The sequence below is a fragment of the Lichtheimia ornata genome, assembly GCF_029851405.1.
Source record: "Lichtheimia ornata isolate CBS 291.66 chromosome Unknown scaffold00005, whole genome shotgun sequence".
NCBI lineage: Eukaryota > Fungi > Mucoromycota > Mucoromycetes > Mucorales > Lichtheimiaceae > Lichtheimia > Lichtheimia ornata.
The window spans coordinates 369,818-392,347 of NW_026695325.1; the positions used below are offsets into that span (position 1 = coordinate 369,818).

Genomic DNA, 22,530 nt, shown 5'->3' on the forward strand with positions numbered 1-22,530 from the left:
TGGTGAGACATTCAATGGGTATCGGGCATATGATCAATGTTGACGTAATGGAAATAGTAGCGACGTTGGTCTCGTGTGGGTTTGCGTTTGATCTTGTAGAGCTCATCGAATCGATCGCGGTGGAAAAACTGGTGCTTGAAGTCGCAGACAGATGATTTGATCGTTGATTGAGCGTCGGATGATACATCGTTACTAGAAGTATCTACCCTTGGATCGCAATCAGGAAGTTTGTGGAAGTCGTACACTAAAAAGCACATATGAATTAATAACATTCCTTGTAATAACCTTGATTTGGCATACTCACTGTTAAGTTGGCGGACAAAGCTTGACCACTTGTCGTGTCTAAAGTAACGCGGAAGGACCACTTGGGAGAATAAATAATTATCGTGGATACGAAACGAGTCGCCTGATGACGACCACGACACCAAATGTGAATACTCGCCGTTGTTCTTTATCAGCCTTTGCATGCAATTTAGCACAACTAGAAGGGGAATTGGACCTGGTGAACTAGCCTGTATAGCTTCAACACAAAAGGTTGAATCTCCAATGTCGACGAGTCTGCATCACCACTGGGGCTTTTTCGACACAAAGTGTTGGGAACATTTTTCGGCGAATGCGGACGAGTAAACATGATACTTTTGTTGCAATAAAGGGCAAATTGTGTAAGGTGAAGGGAAAATGAGAAAAGCCATTGCTAGCAAGCACGGTTGTTATATGGATTTCCAAACCAGACTCAGCTTTGATGAGAAGAGGGAGGGCTTTTATTATCAGAATACCAGCATGACAAGAGAAACTAGAGGATTCTATGATCTTTGGAGTGTGTGATGTTGCATGAAGGTTGACTTCAGCATGATCAACTGATCAAACTTGGTTAGAAACACCACCAACAGCAGCTGACCAATGTGTTATTTGCATTCCGCTTACTCGTCTAATTGATAGCTCTTGAATCAAACACCATTGAAAATCCTTTTATTTACGCATGTGCTACTAATTCATTGTGTAGTGCCTTCCAAAACCATACAACATATATATGCATGCGTTGCCCCAGACAACCAAATGATGCACCGAGAGTTCTCCCAATCCCAAATCCGAAATCCCAATCAACAATGATACCACAAACAACAAACCTGATGCTGGATTGCTTTCATCACTTTTCATTGAAGTCTACAAAAAAAGAATATGCACCCATTATTCCACACAATAAACAAACATCGAGGGTAGCGATAGCGATGATATAGTAACTGGGGAGGGATATTCATTGATAAACCCAAGGTGATGGTGGATGGTGTGTGATGTATTAATTCTTCCCTGACTTTCCTGCTGCTTCAGCAGCTTTCTTGGCTGCAGCCGCTTCTTGCTTGGCACGCATAATGGCAGCATCACTACAAGTGAATCATTCGTTGAGTACCTTGTACTTGTCATCCATCTTCAAATATAGACTCACTTTTCCTTTCGCTTGGTCAAAGACACACCACTCTCAGCAGGTTTGCCCTTGTTCATTTTTTGTTGCTTCTTTTGGTTCTTGGCACGAGCCAATTCACGTTGGTTACCACCTAGGAAGATCGATCAGTGACATTGGACGTTGCTTGGGATGAGGATGGAGGACACTTACGGGTCATTGTATATTGGAAATATCGGGGACAAAGAGAGGAACACAAATTATTCGTTGGTCTTCTTCCACTTTCACCTCTTGTCGCTCTTAGAAAAAAATCGCCACACAACGACACATCCCTAAATCTATTGGATATCGGGCGTATCGAGCACCTCCCCATTGCATCTAGAATACACATTGACATAGATAAAAGGGGTCATTATAAACCATCTTTTCTGCCAATGCTGTCTCATGTTTCACACAACCTGTTGTAATGCTTACTTTATAATCCAGGGTTCCACATAGAGGAAATTACGTGCATGGGAAAGGTTCAATGAATGGTTTAGCGTGTGGGGCTCCACTTTTGCTGCTACTTTTCCCGCCTGTTTCCAGGTAAAGTCTAGCAATGATCAACAGGGTCGATTCTTCCGAGGTACAAAAGAAAGGGATTCTTTTTCCCAGGTGATTGAAATGTGTGATTTTGTTTTGTCAGCATGATGAATACATAATGTACAATGCCCTTCAACATTCACCACCGCTCGTCTCAGACGATAGCAATGCATCATCATGTATTTGTAAATCAATTGAACAACGTTTATGATCCAATTGCTCAGCATACAGTAAGTTGTCATGTGCTGTAAAGCACGCTCATGATATACTGTTGGAGGCACCTCGCGCATTATTGTGCTCTCACGGGTCGAACCGTGGAATAGAGTATCCTTCCCGCTCCTCCCGCCTTCATCTCATGATGTCGTTACGCTTAATGACACTATGGGTAATTCTACTTATTATTCATCTTTGGGAAAAATAAAACGTCAGCAGGCTTCATATACGGCGAAAATACCTTGTTATGAAAAAAAAAGTATAAATACGAGCGAGATCTACCATAGTGCCGAAAGCTTTAGATCAACAAAGGCATCATGGCCCCTCTGAAACAAGTGGCATTATTCATATCATGTGCGGCAATTGGTGTGCAAGCAGCAGCAGCAGCAAGCTCAAATCAATTGTCATGGGATGAAGCCTACGTCAAGGCCAAGAGCGTGGTGGATCAAATGTCCATCGAACAAATGGTGAACCTAACAACGGGCGCTGGATGGGGCTCTGCATGTGTCGGCAATACGCGACCTGTCGATGATGATCTTTTCCCTGTGCTATGCTTACAAGATGGGCCCATTGGAGTACGTCTTGCTAACAATGTCACTGCTGGACTATCAGGCATCACCGTGGCACAGACATTTGATAAAGCTGCTTTCCATGATCGAGGTGTATACATGGGCAAGGAATTTCGAGGCAAAGGCATCAATGTGCAGCTTGGGTAAGGCATGCTTGTAGTATTGAAATCATTTGGAAATTTATCCTAATGACCATAAAATTAGACCATGCGTAGATCCAATGCGTAGCCCTTGGGCGGGTCGTCTTTGGGAAGCATTTGGTGAAGACCCATACCTTGCTGGTGTGGCTACATCAGAGACCGTACAGGGAATCCAAAGCCAAGATGTGGTATGTAGTAGCTATGTACACGCGAGCCCTTATCCTTCCTGCAATGCTTATTTTTTATCGATGATGCTATTATAGGCCGCCACTATTAAGCACTACATTGGCAATAATCAAGAAACCAATCGCACCACTGTAAGTATTATGATGGATTGAGTATCGTGCTCACCATTCTAATGTACCTTGGTTTTGGCAGTCATCGGTGATCATCGATGATAGATCCTTGCATGAAGTTTGGTTGTACCCATATGCACGAGGAATTGAAGCTGGCAGTGCCATGGTGATGTGCAGCTATAATATGCTCAATGGCACCTACTCATGCGAGAATGAATACACTCTCACCACAATTTTGAGGGATGAGCTTGGTTTCCAAGGTGCTACGGTTGCCGATTGGGGTGCTACGCATTCAACTATCGACTCTGCTAATGCCGGTTTGGATTTGAGTATGCCGGTTTGTATACACAATGCTTCACTTTTATGTATGCACTATGGCTCATACCCGATTATTAGGGAGAAGATGACTTTGCCAAAAACCTTACCCAGGCCGTCAAAGATGGAAAAGTCAAGAAGGAAAGGGTAAGTGGTCATTGTTTGGCATGTCATTATTATCGTATGATGTCTTTGTCTCACGCTATAATAACATCATCAGCTTGCAGAGATGGCAATGCGTGTTGCAGCTACATACTACAAGGTGAGATTTCCCTTCTTTTGCCATATGACCTTTTTTTGGCATTAACCAGAATCAATCATGTTGTTGTAGTTAAAGCAAGATGCATCGGATTTCCCAGATGTGGCCATCAACTCCACCGATCCTGATTCTGCACCTGTGGTTCCTGTACAGGAAGACCATGCCAAAATTGTGCGAGACTCAGGTGCTGCTGCTGTCGTTCTCCTTAGGAATGAAGATAATGTACTCCCATTGGGTGACTCTATTCAAAAGATTGCTATTGTTGGAAGCGATGGTGGTCCCAATCCAGGGTAAGAAAAAGAGCTGATCACCGTATCATCCATGAATCTAATTTTTTCATTGATTTATTTAAAGCGATATCAACAATTGCACCGATGGTGCATGCGACCAAGGCACGCTTGCCATGGGGTATGGATCCGGTGTTGTCACTTTCCCTTACCTTATTTCGGTAAGTGTTGCGCTTGCGTGCTTTCATTACCTTTGGATTTCTCACATGGCGCTTCTTTTGTACATAGCCCAAAGAAGGCATTGAATCAGCTGCTGGCGACAACGTGGAAATCACCTATACCTATGATGATTATGATCTTGACAAGGCAGCTGATGTCTCAAAGGATGCTGATGTAGCACTTGTTTTCGCAAATGCCATAGCTGGAGAAGGTGTGGATCGCGCCAACCTTTCTTTATGGAACAATGGTGATAACCTTGTAAGTACTTGATCAAAGATTTTATGGAAGCTCATTCATAAATGCGTATGCGTCTTATAGATTAAAGCTGTTGCTGATGCCAACGAAAACACTGTTGTTGTAATCCATGCAACTGGACCTGTACTAATGCCATGGCTGGATCATCCAAACATCAAGGCAATCCTCTGGCCTGGTCTTCCCGGCCAAGAATCTGGAAACTCGTTGGCAGATGTTTTATTTGGAAAAGTCAATCCCTCGGGCAGATTAACTTACACTATAGCGGAGAAGGAGGAAGATTACTCGGCTCATATCAGCAAAGAGGCAGAGGTACGTATAACAACGTATTCATGTTATCCACTAATTTTTATTAACACGTCTTCTTAATGATAGTTTGAATATGAAGAAAAGCTCCTTGTTGGATACAAGTGGTTTGAAGCGAAAGACATCAAGCCCCTCTTTGAATTTGGATTTGGATTGTCGTATACGAAATTCGATTATTCTGATGTCAAGGTTTCAGTGGATGACAAGGAGCAACCCAAGGTGACAGCTACATTGCAAGTGCAAAATACGGGTGATGTTGATGGTGCTGAAATTCCACAAGCCTATATCTCCTTCCCTGAATCAGCTGGTGAACCACCGAAGTTGTTGAGAGGTTTTGACAAGGTCGACCTCAAGGCCGGCAAGAAGGAAGACGTATCGTTTGAATTTGGCAAGACCGAGCTTAGCATTTGGGATGTGTCTCAACGTGAGTGGGTTGTGCCATCAGGAGAGTACACTATCCATGTCGGTGCCAGTAGCTTTGATATCCGCACATCCGCTACCTTTACACTTTAATTGTTCCTGACTGATGATAATAAACCCATACACAATGGACTTCCTCTTACTTGGGCTCATTGTTATTGAAAAGCCAATTATTAAAGGAGGGTTTAATCAATGACACTGTATCATCTTGTACAAATACACAAATGAATGAAGGATTTCGTCAGCCACTTTTGACATAGTAATGATGACACAGATGTGTCACCGGAGATCATGCCGAGCGATGCAGCCAAAACCGTGGTCATTGTTACCCAACCCCGCTACTCCCTCTCTTATTCACGCGTCTATATCTTGCAATGGGTCACTTGTAAATTGGGTTGCTTGATTCGTTTATTCATCGCTTGCTAAATGGCTGTATAGGATTACTGTTGCTACCTGTTCGCTTAACCAATGGGCGCTCGACTTTGAAGGCAATCTTGAACGCATTCTCGAGAGCATTCGAATTGCAAAGGCTAAGGGTGCAAAGCTGCGTGTCGGTCCAGAGCTCGAAGTCAGGTATGTCTCTGTTGTTTGTAACCTTGAATCAGTATCTTGTTGCTTATACAAATTACTTTAGTGGATATGGCTGTTACGATCATTTCCTTGAAGGTGAGTTGATGTTTCAGGAAAACGGGTGGATAATGTATGCTCACAAATGAGTTGTTTTAGGCGATACGTATCTTCATTCCTGGGAGGTTCTTGCTGCTATTCTCAAAAGTGATGTGGCCAAAGATATGATTTTGGATATTGGCATGTAAGATCATGGGTATTGTGGATGGAGCAATGGAGCTGTTTTTTGACGCACAGACATTTGGTAGGCCTGTGATGCACAAAACAGTAAAGTACAATTGCCGTGTCATCTTGTGTGACGGAAAGATTGTTTGCATTCGCCCAAAGATCTTCCTTGCCAATGATGGAAACTACCGCGAGCTTCGTTTCTTTACGCCCTGGGTCCCAAAGAAGATTGAAAATTACTACTTGCCCCGCATGATCCAAGAAATCACAAAGCAGGTTTGTGTCTACATGTCCCATACAATCAAGAAGGAAGCGTATACTCAAGCTCAATATTAGTTCACCGTGCCCTTTGGAGATACCGTGGTTAGCACTTTGGACACATGCATCGGATGTGAGACTTGTGAGGAATTATTCACGCCACAAAGGTAAAGGATAACGAGATCTATAACACCCTTCGAAGAAGCTCACATTGCACTTCTTCTTAGTCCTCACATCTCTATGGGATTGGATGGTGTAGAGATCTTTACCAACAGCAGCGGCAGTCATCATGAACTTCGCAAATTGGATACTCGTATTGATCTTATCAAAGCTGCTACTGCCAAGGCAAGTATGGAATGGATACCAAAAGCGACGAATCGGCTAACCAGTGATTTCAGGTTGGCGGCATTTATTTGTATGCAAACCAGCAAGGTTGCGATGGTGATCGTTTGTACTACGATGGTTGCGCCATGATTGTCATGAATGGTCGTGTGATGGCTCAAGGATCACAATTTTCTCTCAATGATGTGGTATGTGCTTACTTTTATTGATGTATTATTGAAGATGTCTAATTCAATCATATATAGGAAGTTGTTACTGCAACATTGGATCTCGAAGATGTTCGATCATTCCGTGCTAGAGTGGCTAGTCGTGGTATCCAAGCTGTGCACACGGAGGCCTATGTTCGACAAGATGTTCAATTTTCACTTTCGCACCCACATATGGATTCCGATCGATACCTGATCCCTAACAAGCCTCGTGAACCATTTTACCATTTGCCAGAGGAGGAGATTGCTCTTGGTCCCGCTTGTTGGTTATGGGATTACTTGCGACGATCCAAAACAGCTGGTTACTTTTTGCCATTGAGTGGTGGTATCGACAGCTGCGCTACAGCGGTGATTGTTGCATCAATGTGCCGTCAAGTTGTGAAGGCTGCTGGTGAAGGCAACGAGCAAGTGATTGCGGATGCGAGACGCTTAGTTGGTGGAAAGGAAGATTATATTCCCACTGATCCTCAAGAATTTGCCAACCATATCTTTTACACCTGCTACATGGGCACATCCAATTCGAGCAATGAAACACGTAAACGGGCAAAGGATTTGGCTGAAACCATTGGCAGCTATCATACCGACCTGAATATGGATACGATTGTCTCGGCTATTCACAGCCTCTTTTCACTTGTCACTGGCAAAACACCAAAGTATCGCGTTCATGGTGGATCCAACACGGAGAACTTGGCATTACAAAATATCCAGGCGCGATTGCGTATGCTCTTAGCCTATCTCTTTGCTCAATTGATGCCATGGGCTCGCTCCAAGGAAGGTGGCCTATTGGTCCTCGGCAGTGCCAATGTTGATGAAAGTCTTCGCGGCTATTTGACAAAGTATGATTGTAGCAGTGCTGATATCAACCCCATTGGTGCCATTAGCAAGACCGATCTCAAGAGATTCATCGCTTATGCACGTGACAGCTTTGATATGCCTGTTCTTGACGAATTCTTGGAGGCTACACCCACAGCCGAGCTTGAACCAATCACTGAGACTTATGTGCAATCAGATGAAGCGGATATGGGCATGACTTATGATGAGCTCTCGCAATATGGTCGTTTACGCAAGGTGGAAAGATGTGGTCCATTTTCGATGTTTTACAAGCTCTTCCATGAATGGGGAGGATACTTGCGTCCAACTGAAGTTGCAGCCAAGGTCAAACGCTTCTTTTTCTACTATTCGATCAATCGACACAAAATGACCACTATCACGCCTTCCTATCACGCTGAAGGATATAGCCCTGATGATAACCGCTTTGACTTGCGGCCATTCTTGTACAACGCCTCGTGGAAATGGCAATTCAACAAGATCGACAAGGCTGCTGAAAAATTAGAGCAAGAAGGTAGTGCAGCCGAGAATAGCAACGCATAATCTTGTAATCACTTGTCTTGGGACACGCATACATGTATTTGTCACACAATAAACACACATCATACAATCCATACACATGCGCACACACTATAGAGCTACTACTTTTCAAAAGACAAGATACAAATTGACTATATAACAAGTTGCTTAAGCGCTCTCAGGCTCTCCAAAATGTTGCTTGAGGACTTCCATCGCTTCGTTGATTTTGCCTTCCAATGTTTCCTTGTTGTCCAACAATTGCAATAGATCGTTATTTTCCATTTCAAGCAACATGCCAGTAATCTTGCCAGCATAGTCAGGCTGTTGTTGATGGCTACATTATATATAGCAATGAGTATAAAGCGGTTGGTTTTTCTTCACTTTTATACGTACATGAGAGGATACAAGCGTTCACCCAAAGTCTGCTTTTGTTGTTCTGCTGGCATTGCTGCAAGAGAATCAGCTGTCAAAGGTGCAGGTTGGTTGGTAGCAGGAGGGCTAGGACGTGGTTGTTGTTGTTGTTGTTGTTGATTTTGTTGTTGTTGTTGTGGCTGTTGTTGTTGCTGGGGTTGCTGTTGTTGTGGTTGTTGTTGTTGCTGAGGACGAGGATAACCCTGTGGGCCAGCAGGATAAGGAGGTTGTTGTTGTTGTTGTGGCCATCGAGGACGAGGTGGCATCATACCAGCAGGAGCAAACATTGGAGGACGTTGGCCACCAGGGCCTGGGGGTACAAAAGCACCAGGAGGATAATAAGCGTTGGGAGGCATGTATCCAGCATGAGGAACAGGACCACCTGGCATACTCATCTATAGAGCAATTAGTATGCATTCAAATCTCTCCCAATAAAACACCCATACACTTACCATACGCATTTGACCACGTTGGGCCATTTGTGCTTCAAGTTGAGAACGACGAACATCCTTACGTTGAGCAAGGGCAACATAAATAGGCTTCGATCCAAGCATACGACCATTGGCTTCGGTGATAGCACGTGTAGCTTCATCAGCTTCAGAGAAGCAAACAAAACCAAAACCTCGGCTGACACCTGTTGTATCATCTCGCATCACTTTGGCACTGGTGATATTACCATAGACGGAGAATTCTTGTCTTAGGCGTTCATCATCGACATCATCATCGAGATTCTTGATATAGAGGTTGACACCTTGATACTTGCTAAGCTTTTCAAGACGAGCTTGTTCATATTGTCGACGAAGTTCTTGTTCACGCTCATTCTTCTTTTGTGCTCGAGAAACGTACAAGGCCTTTCCATGATATTCTGAACCATTCAATTCCTGCACTGCTTGATGAGCATCATCATGCTTTTCAAAGTTGACAAAACCGAATCCACGCGATTGACCCTGGTCGTCCTTGGCAACAGCAGCCGATGTGATGGTACCATAGTTACCAAACAAAGTACGCAAATCTTCATCCTTGACGTCAGGGCTGAGATTCTTGACATAGATGTTTGTGAAATGTGCCTTCATCTCATCAATCTTGGCTTGTCGTTCCTTGCGTGAAATGTGATGGCCAACATAGCTATACGCAAAACAAAGGTATAAGATACCATATAATATCACACATACACGCACAACATTCTCCTAACCATTTCCTTTCTTACACTTTTCGGTCATTCAACAACATGCCATTGACCTTTTGGATAGCAGTAGTGGCAGCTTCTTCGGTATCGTAATGGACAAAGCCATAACCCTTGGAATGACCAGTTTCATCCAAGGCGATCTTGCAAGAAAGGATGTTTCCAAAAGCCGAAAAGGTATCATGCAAAGCTTTGTTATCAATGGTAGGATCAAGGTTCTTGATGAATACATTGCCGCTGCCAGTCTTGCGAAGAGCAGGATCACGTTGTGACCACATGATACGACAAGGACGTCCTTTGATAAGACTATAATTCATTGTGTCCATAGCACGCTCAGCTAGTGGAATGGATGGATTAGATATCTTTAGCTTAAAAGACACGTGGGATATGTATCTATCTTACCATCGTCTGAGCTATGAAAGTTCACATATGCGTATCCCAAACTACGACGGGTGATTGCATCGCGACAAACGCGAATACTGGCTACACACACAAAAATGGATTATTAGATAAAACACGTATCCATATACACCTTCCAAGCATCACATACAAATTGGGCCCAATACGTTGAAGCACTCAAACAGCATAGCCTCGGTCACAGTGGGATCGAGTTCACCAACATACAAAGAACCGGTGGGGGCTGGGACACCTGATTCAGAATTGGTTGGAGGAGTCGTGTTGCTCGGCTGGCTGGTTGTGGGAGGAGAGCTGGTAGTGTTTGCCCCAGATGCTGAAGTAGATGCAGCCGACGACGCCATTATGGTTTTTTACTTTGTGGTGTGGGTAAGGCAGAACCTGAAAAATATTTCAGCTGGCATTTTGGTTCCGATACAAAGCAGACCTGTGGCTTCTGTTATGCCGACAAGCATAGCTGTATACGTCACTAATGTGTAACCAACCTTGTTTCTTATCTAAAACATTCATCCATCAAAGGATGGTTGGGAGAGTAGTTTACTCATAAGACCATATAAAGCATAATAAAACAGGAGCATCTTTCTTCTTTGTTTAAAGGGATGAATGAAATTTATCATGAAGAATGGATCATCATTGCTTCTCGTTGTGTTATATATTCTCATCATCTTTTCTTCTTTCATTGTTTCCCATTCAATCAATAACATGAAGAAGTCCTCCCTTTATGTCTTCGCTGCTGGATTAGCTTGTTGTGTAGCGCTGATGCCTACACCAGCATTGGGTGACGATTGCTCTGGTGATCTTAAGGTGGATTCCCAAGCTGAATTGGCTAAGGTGCAATCATGCAAATCTTATGCAGGAACCATTACCATCGATTCGACAACAACGCCAACATTGAACCTTGCTGGTGTATCCACCGTGGAGGGTGATATCGTTATAGCCGACAATAGTCAATTGACACAAATCGTATTCCCCGATCTCGAGAGAATCACTGGAACGATGAGACTAGAAAATAATACGCTGCTATCCAAAGTTGAATGGCCATCACTTAACACGCTTGATGCATTGAATGTCACTGTGCAACCATCCTTGTCGTCCATCTCCTTTCCAGCAGGTCTTTCCAACGCGAACAAGATATCAATTGCTGATACAATGGTGGCATCCATTGATGGCATTGTGCTTTCACATATTGATACGTTGGCTGTGGATAACAATGCACGCCTTAAAAAGCTGGATTTAGGCAACCTGTCAGATGTCAGCTCTACAATTTGTGTCTCTGCCAATTCACCGCAATTGAATTTGGATGTGGGTATCTTTTATCATCATCATCATCATCATCAAATGCAATAACTAATCCTTTATTAAGCTCTCACATCTTCAAAGCGTAAAACAAGGGTCCTTTGTTGATCTTGCCAACATCACTTTACCCAACTTGGAGAAGGTCAAAGGGGACCTATCATTCACCGATAACCATTTCAGCTCGCTCAAATTACCCAACATGACCGATGTCAGTGGCACCCTTACAGTTGCTGGGAACAATAAGCTTGAAAAACTCTCGGTACCAGAATTACAGCGTCTTGGAGGAGCATTATTGATTGCCAACAATACACGACTCGATGCTGTGGAAGCATTTCCCAAGCTAGAGCAGGTGGATGGTTCGGTGGATTTGACAGGCACCTTCCGATTAGTTGATCTGCCCAAGCTACAAAATGTAAGTGTAGACGATATAAAGAACGATGACGAGATCAAGGTATTAACGTATGAATAGGTTAAGGGTGGATTGAATGTCCAAACAACCAATGATCAATTCTCTTGTGATAGCGTAAATGACCTCAAAGGAGATGTGATCAAAGGGCATGAGTTTGTATGTAAATCGGATGTTGACAATCCCGAGTCAAGAATCGATAACCATGGTCAATCCAATAATGGGTCCATGCCTCATCCACATAGTATTCCCCTGGGCATGTTGCTCTTTGCATTGATCACATTCCTCTCCTCCTCCTCCTTATAATACCTTCCCTTCCCCCTCCATTGTCCATATATCATCCATCACCATCATCATCATCATCCAATGTATACACAGGTTCTCTATATTCCAATCATACAATACATTCATCATCGTTCGTCTATTCGATTCTTCTATCCAAAATGCTGTGTAATTGCCGTGCGGGTGAATCCAAGGTGCTGAGCAACTTTCTACCAGGTGCTTCCAGTACACCAAGAAGCTCGGCTTGCAACTGAGGCAATCCAGGCAATTGGACAATCTTGTTCACGTCGTCGTGTGTCAATAGTGTATCGTCAAGCTTGCCACCAAGCAACATCATCTTTTTGTTCTTGCCGAGAACTGCCATAGCCTTCTTTAATAGATCGGGATGTTCAGTGTCGTTGGCGTTGGTATGGAAAATACAAGTAGGACCACCTTCAACAAGTGGCTCCAAATTGGCGTACTTTGTGCTGCGAAGAACAGAGTTGAATACACCGGATCGCAATACAGTGAGCTTTGCTGGTGCACCCAATCGAGAGAGTTCCTGACGCAAGGCTGTAAACTCACGCACCGTCAAGTTGTTATGTTGAAAGATAAACATGGCACGATCGTTGTTGACAATCGACTCATACTGCTGGTGAAGATAGGTACGGCGAGGAGGATGGACCGTTTTTCGTTGTTTAGGACGTGCTTCTGTGGCGACTACAAAGAGCAATGAGACAACAAAGAATGGGTCGACATGGTTGCATTCACTCACATTGTCGTACTGCACACTTTTGTGCAATGTTCAACTCTCGTGTAAGCGAGCTGGTACCTTGAATACAAAACTAAAGTCAATAAACTGTGCACACATATGTATAATGGATGTGTTTATCCTTACCAGTGCGAAGAGCCATTGCTGTCAAGTGGAAATAAAGGCAACCTTCCGGGGTTGGGTGGTGACACTTTTGGTGTCCTAGGAACTAGCCCAAGCCACTCTCGCCGCCCTTTGGCCTTAAATTCGTTGATGCAACAACCATCCCCCATGACACTGCCTCTAGATACACACAGCCTGGATAATAAAAGCTTGACTTTACGAAATGATCATTCGACAATAGAATGAATATTGGTATGGCATGTCTTCAAAAGTATTGAAGAATACTATACATGATCGCATTTAAGACACTCCATTGGTATGTAAAACCCCATTCCCATTATGCATTCTACTGTAAAAGAGTAGTCATGATGAGCTATAACACATAAAGATACCAACATCTTGTGTTAAGGTTGCATTTGCAGCTACGTACGTAGGTCTTTATGTTGCAACGTTCGTTATGGTGGTTGTCAATGGTAAAAGTAGTCATTATGGGAACTCTTTATCGTGATTTTCGATATACTCTCTAATTATTATTTTATCTATATGGAATGCTATGATATGGGTTGGGCTTATTGGGTTTACTAGATCATCTCTTTTTATGTTACTGTGCATTGAATAATACCACGGAGGCACGGCACAAGCAGACGGCGGATAAGGACTCCGATTGTCAATGTGCTTTTATCGCCCTTTCTTTTTATCAAACTTCCTACACCTTCTCCCTTATGCCGACAGCTTTCAGTATCCAACTCACTCGTGTATGAAATGGCAAAGCAAATGAACACGTCAATGGAGGAGTGCATCGATAACGGTCAAAGGCATTCCGGCAATGAGAGCGCTGCGCAGTTCCATGCTACTATCAACGTCAAGGCTGATCTCGCTAAGGTAGGGGTCCACCGTGTTCAATGCTCCCACTTTCAATGCCTATACTCATATGCAACGATAGAATCGAGAGTCCTACAAGGAGCGAATCGACGAGTTTTTTGACCAAGCACAGCTACGAACGAAGCTTTATGAATATCGTGGAGCGTACTTTGACATGCCATGTAGGTCATTTTGCTCCCTACAGGGTGGCTCATTGTTCTCATCCCTTTCATTATGATTTATGCTCCTTTGTATTGCATCCTGGCACCCAGATGATACGAACATCAAGGAAGAGCAGATTCATTGGATACTGGAGCATTTGGGAAATGGACATGACAAGGATGTTGAAACACGTATCAACCTTACTCGTGCTTTGATTTACGTGTCTTTGGGTAATGCATGCGATACAAGCTTTCTTCTCAGCATCTTGCTAACGTCACGATATAGGCGCTTTTGGTGATCCCTGCACCGTCAGGAGCGAATCAGCCCTTTTGAATGCTATGGTGTCAAACAACAAACTTCTATACGCTTCTGGAACCACACATGTGATAGGCGTTTTGATCAACAAAGCCAATGCGTAAGTATCCATCCATCTTATCCATATGCCGTAAACTCAATGTTTTATCACAGGGATGGGATCGAAGAATTGGATGGATATATCACCGTATTATACGTCATGCTATCGTCTTGCTATTACGACCATGTATTGATGGACAGTGATCAACGTCAGTATATGTGGGAATCCTGTAGTATTGATTATCCTTGATGTTGACTCATTTTATTCAGTCCTCGCACTTCTTGAATGCTTGATCAATATCCTTTCAGATATCACAAAGCCCATTTCTCCCAATTATCCAATGAAGAAGGTAAGCACCCTTGCTGCTTATAAATGACATCAACTCATTCCTCGTATAGCTCTTGGCATTGGTGCACATGTTGCTAGTTGCTACCTTTGGCACTACTGATGACGCTGCGGCTATGAAGCAGCAAATCAAGGACCTATGGAAATCAAAATCATGCAACACGTCTGGTACTTATCACATGTCAACTACTCCTAATGGATTGGAAAAGTAATGTGTGTTATGGATTATAGAGCAACCACTGAAATGCACGCCTCATGATCTATACGATTTTCGCCGTGAGACCAAAGCAAAATATGTTTCTTACCAGCCACCACAATACCCATTTGCTGTGTCTTCCGAAGACAACATTCGAGCAACCAAAGAAAAGAATGACATCATTTACGCAACAACATCGATACCAGCATCGAATGATATGCCTTATCGTATTCGCTTTCCACCAAAGCATCCAGCAAAAACCATGGAAACCATCCCTTCCGTCATTGAATTCAAAAAAGACCTTGAGCGATCTCAGTCAACCACGCCATTCACACATGGGACACCTACTTCAATCAAAGAGACTGGTGATCTGCTGATATCCAACATGCATATATCGGCCTATGATCACCAAATTATACTGGAGCGGGATCATGCAGCAAAACATAGCCAAAGCGACCAGCATGACTGTGAAGCCATCAGTACCAGAGATCAACACATTTATGCAAAGCAGCCTATCTTACTTGCAGTGGAGAAACTCTACGTAAGTTACTTTGAAGCTTTATCTGCAAGGAGAGTGGAGCTGTATACTAACCTCTATTTACAGACAAATATCATGCCGAAGCTTCCGAACTTTGTGAACGTACTTTTGGATCAGCTGGTTACTATTGCTCCATCATCGTCATCATCATCATCATCATCATCATCTATCATCGATCCCTTGCGAGAGAGTGTTGGTGGGGACCTACAGGCAGACAACAATACCCAAAGAAACCGTGAAATCATGCGATCATCCCTTACATCCATCCTACTCTTATTGCTCAAATGGTTCAAATTGTCACGTATGTATAACTTCGATACCACTTATTTTATTCACACGTATGGAACTAACGTAAGCAACTTGTAGATGCCTTGAAATTTGAGTACATGAGCCAATTACTCGTTGATTCGGGTTACATGCTATTAGCAGTGCGCGCTTTCATGACGGAGGATTTAAAGGAGATCACTTGCAATTTGACGGATAATCGAGCACACGGGTAATGTTCAAAGAGGTGACTGCGTACATTCAAGCAACTTGCTAAATGGGCTGTATTTTAGATTTTTCGGGCAGATTCTGAGTCTTGAACCTAGGGCATGCAATGGCAACATATATCCACCATCATGTTCAACATCTTCATCCTCCTCCTCTTCCTCATTAATGTCCAATGTTTCACTTGCCAAGTCTTGGGACGAATCGATACCATGGGCAGCAAACGACGTTAGCGATGACATGAAGATCACCAATAAGCGTAACGTATCCTGGATCCTTGACACTCTACGCAATTTGCAAATGATTACCAAGGGGAAAGTTTGCCGCAACAAGATGATGGCTTTATACAAATCATATGTACGTGGGAAGCTATGGGATTGATTTTATGGTATGGTTGACGTGTTCTATTTGCAGATACCTTTGAAACGCGTTGCACTAGCAAATCGTGGCACCGATCTCGAGCTATATGCATTGAAGTTGCTGAAAAGTCAAATCACCCATCTTGGTATCAAATGGCGTGCAGGTAAAACGGATCCTTTATCATTTCCAAAGCATTCAAACTCACATTGTATGATAGGCAACATGAAATTGATATCGGCAATTTATCGAAGGTGCTCTCCCAGGCTGCGTGATGAATGGCTTACAACAAGAGAATTTGATGGGGATCGTGATGCCGAGGATATGGTAATGTTGATTTGATATCAAGGAAGACGTGTGCCTGTCATTAATATTGGTTGACAGGTGCATGAAATGAATATTCGAGCTTTGATTTGCTTTTACCATGAAACCCGATATGCGTTCACAACTTTGTCAGATACGTCATGTTTCAAAGCTACAGCAAACGTTGAACCTGAATCGAATGGATGGGGCGAATCTGACATGGATACAACTCAAACACAATGGCTGTCGCTGGAAAAGGATACTTCATTCGATGATCGGTGGGACATTGGCACACCAGCTCCAGACGCAACACCACAACCTATCACTGTCGACGCATTAGCTGATGCCATCAACCACCTGTATCTACAACCAGCTAGGAAATTCAAAACGAATACTGCAACTGAAGCTGAAGGAGATGGATGGGATGCACCAGCACTGACAACATCAAACACCTTTTCGTTTGGCAAAAAGCCTACCAGCGACTCGGGTACCGACAGCGAGGATGATGACGATGATGATGATTCGGAAATGGAACGTAAATCACAAGATGATCCTCTCAAGAACATTGATTGGGAAACATTGACTGAAGACGAGCTGATGGATCGGATGACCAAAGTCAGTGAACAATGCGAGCAACGATGGCTATCGGTGGACATTGACGATCCGGCCTATTGCAAGGTCCTCATTGATGTGGAAGGCTATAACGACAATGAAGCTGAAGATGGAGGCAACGTTGATGACAGCAAAAACGACAATGCATGGCAATGATCACACCAAGAACAAGATAATGTATATAGCCTTATATTATATCCCCTCGTATTCCTTCTATTCTTCATCCTTGTAAACATAATAGGAAGCTTTTTGCATAACTTTTGTTGTCTATTGAATAACACGGCCATGGCATAGCCAGTAATACCATTTACAATCAGCGTGGGGACATTATGAAAATGCTAAGTCATGGAAAATGTACTTGGGAACAGGATAGAACAAAGGGTGAATGTGCAACGCAGCACCATTGTGTAACACTATTACAATTTTTCATGTTGGCTCGACCACATGGCCTCGCATCATTGTTACAATTTCTTTGTTACTAATACAAGTATCACTAAGTATCCCTACAATTAGTCAAGTCTGATTCTGTCATCCTCGGTAGGACAATAAATCTGCATATAGCACTCCGTGAGAAAAATCGATCACTACTAACACCCACCATCCTACCCTGGACTTACGCTTTGGTTTTCGTCGAATTCCCAGGTACCGGTCTTATTTGCCCGAGGGATAAAGAGGTCACCCCACAATTTCTATAGGTATCGAAGCATGCATGTATGAGTTATACGACATCAAGGATATCATACCATCCTGTACCTTGGCAATCCATTGATGAGTGATCTTCGAGGGATGGAAGTAATCAATGTTGCTATAAAAAAAAGGCTCCATGTGTGAGCACATTTATCATTATTTCAAGGTGTCCGCGACAAGCTTACTTTAGTGCTTCGATGGGGAAGCCGAGAATGTTAATGTTGGCTGGTTGATACAATACTGCAAAGTTAGGGTCGCTTTCAGAGCTGTACTTGTTATAGATTTCCATGAGCTCATCATTGTAACCTATGGGCAATCATGTAAATCATCCATGTAAACCTTCTCCAGCCCATTTGTGCTCTTGCATCGGTATGCAAACCCTACCATTGACAAGCGTATCCATGTGTGTCCTATTGGTATCGTCGCCTTGGAAACAGCCGCACATTTGCCGATTGAGAAGTGTACTATTTTGTTGGTCCTGTACGCTTTGCGTAAGGGTATAAACTTGGGATACATTGAATACGCCCACTACATAATGCAATAAGTCACGTGTTTTGTTTCATTGTGCGTAATGCTTACAGATATTGACAATGACGCGAGGAACATTTTGCTTGATGCGATCAACAGCAGCAGAGAGATACTCTCCGTACTTTTCCACACTGTAATCCGATACATCACCTTGAGCACAAGAAGCGCATTGATCGTTGCCTGGATATGACAATGTTGATGATAAGCATGCTATTATGGGAAACGTTTAACTGTAATAAAGGCTTACTTCCAATCTGGATTGTGAGAAGCTTCCAATAATTCTCGAAGTTGGAGCCGAGCATGTCCTTCATTCCTTCATAGCCAATATAGAGTGAGCAACATCGATAATTTATACAGCATTGAGACCTACGTGGGATCAAGTAATCGAGTTCTCTATCGAGGTTGCGTGCGACAGCACCACTGATAGCACCATTAAGCCTGTCACGTAATGGGCGATCTATATCAACGAACACGTAAATCATCAACCAAAAGCTATCTTTGGTCATGCTTGCAATTACTTACAGATGGTAGTGCTGCTGCAGTCAGGGTCATCTATTTTGATTACGTGAGCATGCATACGTCAATGGCTGCTGTTGCTACCACTTCAACCCATCATTGGGCTTTTAGGGTGTGGTATACTTACTGCCACATGTTGAGCCAATACGTTGACCAATGGATGCACCTTTGACGGTTGGACTATAACGCTGTACAAACTTTGCAATCGTGGTGGCACCTTGATTGCCACCGATGGCATAGCTTTCACCACGGTATTCGGTCAAAGCACCGATAATTGGAGGTCCATCAGTACCCATCATGAGGGCACCTGCCATGATGCTTTTTGCACAAGTGTTATTCCATCCGCCATCTTCAATAGTGAATTCCATCCAATAATCACATACCTATCACCCATTGCAGCAACCACCTTGATGTCATCTGGTCTCAAATCCGATATGTTCGTTGGTGCCTGCGATCTTGGTTCTAGGGTTGGACACGAATCGATGCTCGAGGCGCTTAATGCGCTCACAGAAGCGACCAACAATGATGATAATGTAAGAAACAGCATGATGATGGTTGTTTCAATTATTGGATGTAGGCTATGTAGTAGGTAACAGCAGCTCTCCTCCGAGACAAAAAAAAAGTACCCTTGTCCTTTTTATATAAAACATGTTGCTCCTTTTTACCCAAGAATCGGGTTTGTCGGACACATATACCCGTTTTCTCTCATTGTTCTTCCGGTACAATCAGTAATCGTCATCCTCACCCTTCCTGGGTCGTATATAAAAAAGTCATTCGGCTCCACAAATAATGCATGAAATCTCACGCGATTACGCAAGTATTCTTTATAGCGTATCACACGAGTAACGTGGAATCGATGTGTTGCTTCTTCGTGTAAAACGTGTACGTGCACTTGAGTGAAACGCCAAGACAACTTGCAATCGGTGTTGGTGCCGTTCTCTCTTCCTCTTTCAATTAGGTTGAAAAGATTTCCCGTGGTTCTATTCATGGCGAGAAAAGACAAGGAAAACACACCCACATTTAAAAATGGCTGTATTATGGTGGAGGCATATAGGCGCACAACTCATTCGTACATCTCAAGCCACGCTACACAATTCATTGATGTGCCTTTTTTCATTTCCCAGTTACGCATCTCACAGAACCTTGTCATACTCTATACTGCCAAGGTGTAACACCATCCTTGCTTTACTTTTCGTTTGCTGCCTATGCTGGTACACAACCATGATCGCGTGACCACAATAGCCCGCCTGGTGTAATGACGGGCAATTTTCCCCGCGCCCATACAACACAAGATAGAGGGAGTTTCTCGAGCATGCTGGCTATAGTTGTAAAGGTGATAAAGGGACACAATGGAATGGCATATGATACATGGTGGGATACAGGATAACGATTAACGCATGGGATAGGACAGCGTTACTTTATTACACGTGATGTAATAGTACCACAACAAAGAGGCACTCAAATTTGAATACGATCGTTTTCACCAGGACAATAAATCTATCGTGTAACAATAGTCATGAACCATCATCAGTGTAAGTGAAGCGTAATAGCACATAGAGTGGATTTTCAGAGACGATGGTCGATCTCGTAATAAACTTACGGGAGTATTGGCATCAAAGTTGTACACTCCGCCTCGATCTCCAGCTGGCGTAAAAAGGCTGTTCCAAACAATCTATGGTAGTGGATTATGGTGCAGCATGGGTTATTCATCCATTGAATTCTCATGTAAAACCTATCAATGCCCAAAGAGCGTTTGGGTTTATGCACGTTACCTTGGCAACCCACTTGTGTGTGATTTCACTTGGGTGAAAGCAATCTACGTTGCTGTTGATATAATGCTATTTAGTATGTCTCGGAAATGGCATGCATATGTGTCTCCATGCCAATGACCCTAACGATAGGTGTATGTCTACCTTAGAGCCTCGATTGGGAAACCGGCAACATTAATGTCTGCAGGCTGGTAGGTTACAGCAAAGGTGTCACTGTTTTGTGCCTTGTATTTATCATAGATGGCCTTGAGCTTGATGTTGTAGTCTACATGATGAGTGTGGTGTTGCAGTAGCTATTATGAGAATCAAGTCCAAATTGAAAGGCTTCAACATACTATCTGCTAAATCATCCATTTTAGCAAGGTCCTCGTCCGAACCTAGGAAACAAGAGCATTCGACACGATTGAGCTGGGCATCAGGGAGATTGGGGATAGCCCGACAATACTCTTGACCCTTGGTGAGTGAGTATACAGGGGACACTTTAAAGCTTCCAACAAGGTTTACAATGGTGCGTGGGATTGACTTTTGAATGCGCTGCACAGCTTTTTCAACGTAAGATCCAAACTTGTCAGCCGTTACTTCGGATTTCCATGGGCTAAGACAAGATGCACATTGATCGTTGCTTCCAATTTGAATGGTAATCATCTTCCAATCATTGCTAAAATCGATGTTCTTCATAGCCTTCATGCCTACGTACGTAAATGGAATAGCAGGTGAGCCTTTACATGCAAAGGTTATATAACCATTATTATTCCAAATCAAGTAGCGGGTTGATCTGTATCACACAATGACACCACGTACGTCTTATCAAGTAATCGAGCTCATTGTCAAGGTTCATTGCAATAGCACCACTCAATGCTGCATTCAACACGTCTTTGCTTGGATACCCTAGAGAGAAAGAGAGGCGATTGCTCAACATTGGAAGGTAGTGATCAGCCATAATATGGTATGATACTCACGAAGGAAATCTAAACAAAAGAGACCATTACAAATTTCAGCAAGATGGTGTCCAAGAGAAGGACCTTGGAGGCTTGAGCTATAGCGTTTGACGAAATTCGCCATTGTTACGGCACCATTGTCGCCACCAATGGCCCAGCTGTGGCCACGGTATTCGGTGATAGCACTAAGGTTGAGGATGCCTGATCCACCCTCATCGATCCCCATAAGAGCAAAACCAGCCATGATGCTTTTCATGCATCGTATGAATGAAACTGGTTAATAAATGCACCCATTGCAAACGATCTCTTGATTCCTTTACCTATCTCCAAGAGCACCAACCACCTTAATGTCATCAGGACGTAGATCACGGACATTGGAAGGAGTTGAATTACGTGGCGCCAAGGAAGGGCAATCCCCAATAGTGGATGCCGTAAGCGCATTTACTACACGACCAGCAGCAACAGCAATAGCGGACCAGAGAACCCAACGCATGATGAAGATTATATCCTCGTTCAAATTTGAGACGACGTTGCCATGGAATTATCCAGCAGTTTTTATACATCCCACTTCTCTAAAATCTTGGGGTAGGTCTCGGACGCAGCAACCAATGTATTTTTTGCGTACCCAAGGCAGCAGTGTAGCACATTGCTTCGAAGCATTTGGTACCATGGAAAAGTGAGAGAGCTGTAACGTGCACAAAGATAGGGTAGGAGGTCAAAGGTCATCATTGTTGTTGCATTGTTGTGCTCATTGTGCTACAACACCTGCAGCAATGTTTTGATGGGATTTACATATGTTTACCACTGCGTTTGTTTTTTCGATCAGGAAATCGGTGTCAGATGACATTTGTGTGTGTGTGAGCGTGGTATGTGTAAATTTATGCACC

General features: G+C 43.3%; 10 protein-coding genes across 10 annotated transcripts; 4 read left to right on the top strand and 6 right to left on the bottom strand.

Moving 5' to 3' along the window:
- Positions 1 to 11: 11 nt before the first annotated feature.
- Positions 12 to 467, bottom strand: O0I10_001912 (uncharacterized protein; the record flags this gene model as incomplete). Its single annotated transcript, XM_058482001.1, has 2 exons — positions 12 to 244; positions 305 to 467. 2 exons carry the CDS (start codon positions 465 to 467, stop codon positions 12 to 14), a joined length of 396 nt encoding a protein of 131 aa, XP_058347132.1.
- An 830-nt stretch (positions 468 to 1,297) lies between these two features.
- Positions 1,298 to 1,619, bottom strand: O0I10_001913 (uncharacterized protein; the record flags this gene model as incomplete). Its single annotated transcript, XM_058482002.1, has 3 exons — positions 1,298 to 1,382; positions 1,445 to 1,553; positions 1,613 to 1,619. The coding sequence occupies 3 exons, from the start codon at positions 1,617 to 1,619 to the stop codon at positions 1,298 to 1,300; spliced, it is 201 nt and encodes a 66-aa protein (XP_058347133.1).
- An 892-nt stretch (positions 1,620 to 2,511) lies between these two features.
- Positions 2,512 to 5,290, top strand: O0I10_001914 (uncharacterized protein; the record flags this gene model as incomplete). Its single annotated transcript, XM_058482003.1, has 11 exons — positions 2,512 to 2,906; positions 2,968 to 3,091; positions 3,167 to 3,220; positions 3,282 to 3,536; positions 3,596 to 3,661; positions 3,735 to 3,776; positions 3,846 to 4,063; positions 4,128 to 4,221; positions 4,289 to 4,477; positions 4,538 to 4,783; positions 4,847 to 5,290. The coding sequence occupies 11 exons, from the start codon at positions 2,512 to 2,514 to the stop codon at positions 5,288 to 5,290; spliced, it is 2,127 nt and encodes a 708-aa protein (XP_058347134.1).
- Positions 5,291 to 5,571: 281 nt separating this feature from the next.
- On the top strand, positions 5,572 to 8,166 carry O0I10_001915 (NAD+ synthetase; the record flags this gene model as incomplete). Its single annotated transcript, XM_058482004.1, has 9 exons — positions 5,572 to 5,582; positions 5,636 to 5,770; positions 5,832 to 5,863; positions 5,924 to 6,008; positions 6,073 to 6,265; positions 6,326 to 6,414; positions 6,475 to 6,592; positions 6,646 to 6,777; positions 6,835 to 8,166. The coding sequence occupies 9 exons, from the start codon at positions 5,572 to 5,574 to the stop codon at positions 8,164 to 8,166; spliced, it is 2,127 nt and encodes a 708-aa protein (XP_058347135.1).
- Positions 8,167 to 8,310: 144 nt separating this feature from the next.
- On the bottom strand, positions 8,311 to 10,494 carry O0I10_001916 (uncharacterized protein; the record flags this gene model as incomplete). Its single annotated transcript, XM_058482005.1, has 6 exons — positions 8,311 to 8,476; positions 8,536 to 8,948; positions 9,006 to 9,678; positions 9,761 to 10,073; positions 10,139 to 10,219; positions 10,287 to 10,494. 6 exons carry the CDS (start codon positions 10,492 to 10,494, stop codon positions 8,311 to 8,313), a joined length of 1,854 nt encoding a protein of 617 aa, XP_058347136.1.
- A 358-nt stretch (positions 10,495 to 10,852) lies between these two features.
- On the top strand, positions 10,853 to 12,158 carry O0I10_001917 (uncharacterized protein; the record flags this gene model as incomplete). Its single annotated transcript, XM_058482006.1, has 3 exons — positions 10,853 to 11,452; positions 11,514 to 11,858; positions 11,916 to 12,158. The coding sequence occupies 3 exons, from the start codon at positions 10,853 to 10,855 to the stop codon at positions 12,156 to 12,158; spliced, it is 1,188 nt and encodes a 395-aa protein (XP_058347137.1).
- Positions 12,159 to 12,273: 115 nt separating this feature from the next.
- O0I10_001918 (uncharacterized protein) lies at positions 12,274 to 13,027 on the bottom strand (the record flags this gene model as incomplete). The annotated part of the gene is made up of 3 exons (XM_058482007.1): positions 12,274 to 12,833; positions 12,889 to 12,945; positions 13,012 to 13,027. 3 exons carry the CDS (start codon positions 13,025 to 13,027, stop codon positions 12,274 to 12,276), a joined length of 633 nt encoding a protein of 210 aa, XP_058347138.1.
- A 746-nt stretch (positions 13,028 to 13,773) lies between these two features.
- O0I10_001919 (uncharacterized protein) lies at positions 13,774 to 17,361 on the top strand (the record flags this gene model as incomplete). The annotated part of the gene is made up of 14 exons (XM_058482008.1): positions 13,774 to 13,869; positions 13,931 to 14,030; positions 14,121 to 14,240; positions 14,296 to 14,425; positions 14,479 to 14,573; positions 14,635 to 14,714; positions 14,764 to 14,878; positions 14,942 to 15,447; positions 15,511 to 15,745; positions 15,811 to 15,940; positions 16,002 to 16,290; positions 16,348 to 16,456; positions 16,511 to 16,617; positions 16,675 to 17,361. The coding sequence occupies 14 exons, from the start codon at positions 13,774 to 13,776 to the stop codon at positions 17,359 to 17,361; spliced, it is 2,799 nt and encodes a 932-aa protein (XP_058347139.1).
- A 353-nt stretch (positions 17,362 to 17,714) lies between these two features.
- On the bottom strand, positions 17,715 to 19,483 carry O0I10_001920 (uncharacterized protein; the record flags this gene model as incomplete). The annotated part of the gene is made up of 11 exons (XM_058482009.1): positions 17,715 to 17,756; positions 17,823 to 17,894; positions 17,959 to 18,010; positions 18,078 to 18,198; positions 18,277 to 18,420; positions 18,472 to 18,600; positions 18,668 to 18,733; positions 18,791 to 18,877; positions 18,943 to 18,972; positions 19,064 to 19,254; positions 19,320 to 19,483. The coding sequence occupies 11 exons, from the start codon at positions 19,481 to 19,483 to the stop codon at positions 17,715 to 17,717; spliced, it is 1,098 nt and encodes a 365-aa protein (XP_058347140.1).
- A 911-nt stretch (positions 19,484 to 20,394) lies between these two features.
- O0I10_001921 (uncharacterized protein) lies at positions 20,395 to 22,136 on the bottom strand (the record flags this gene model as incomplete). The annotated part of the gene is made up of 8 exons (XM_058482010.1): positions 20,395 to 20,433; positions 20,537 to 20,608; positions 20,709 to 20,760; positions 20,850 to 20,970; positions 21,041 to 21,394; positions 21,507 to 21,593; positions 21,665 to 21,891; positions 21,964 to 22,136. The coding sequence occupies 8 exons, from the start codon at positions 22,134 to 22,136 to the stop codon at positions 20,395 to 20,397; spliced, it is 1,125 nt and encodes a 374-aa protein (XP_058347141.1).
- Between the last annotated feature and the right edge of the window lie 394 nt (positions 22,137 to 22,530).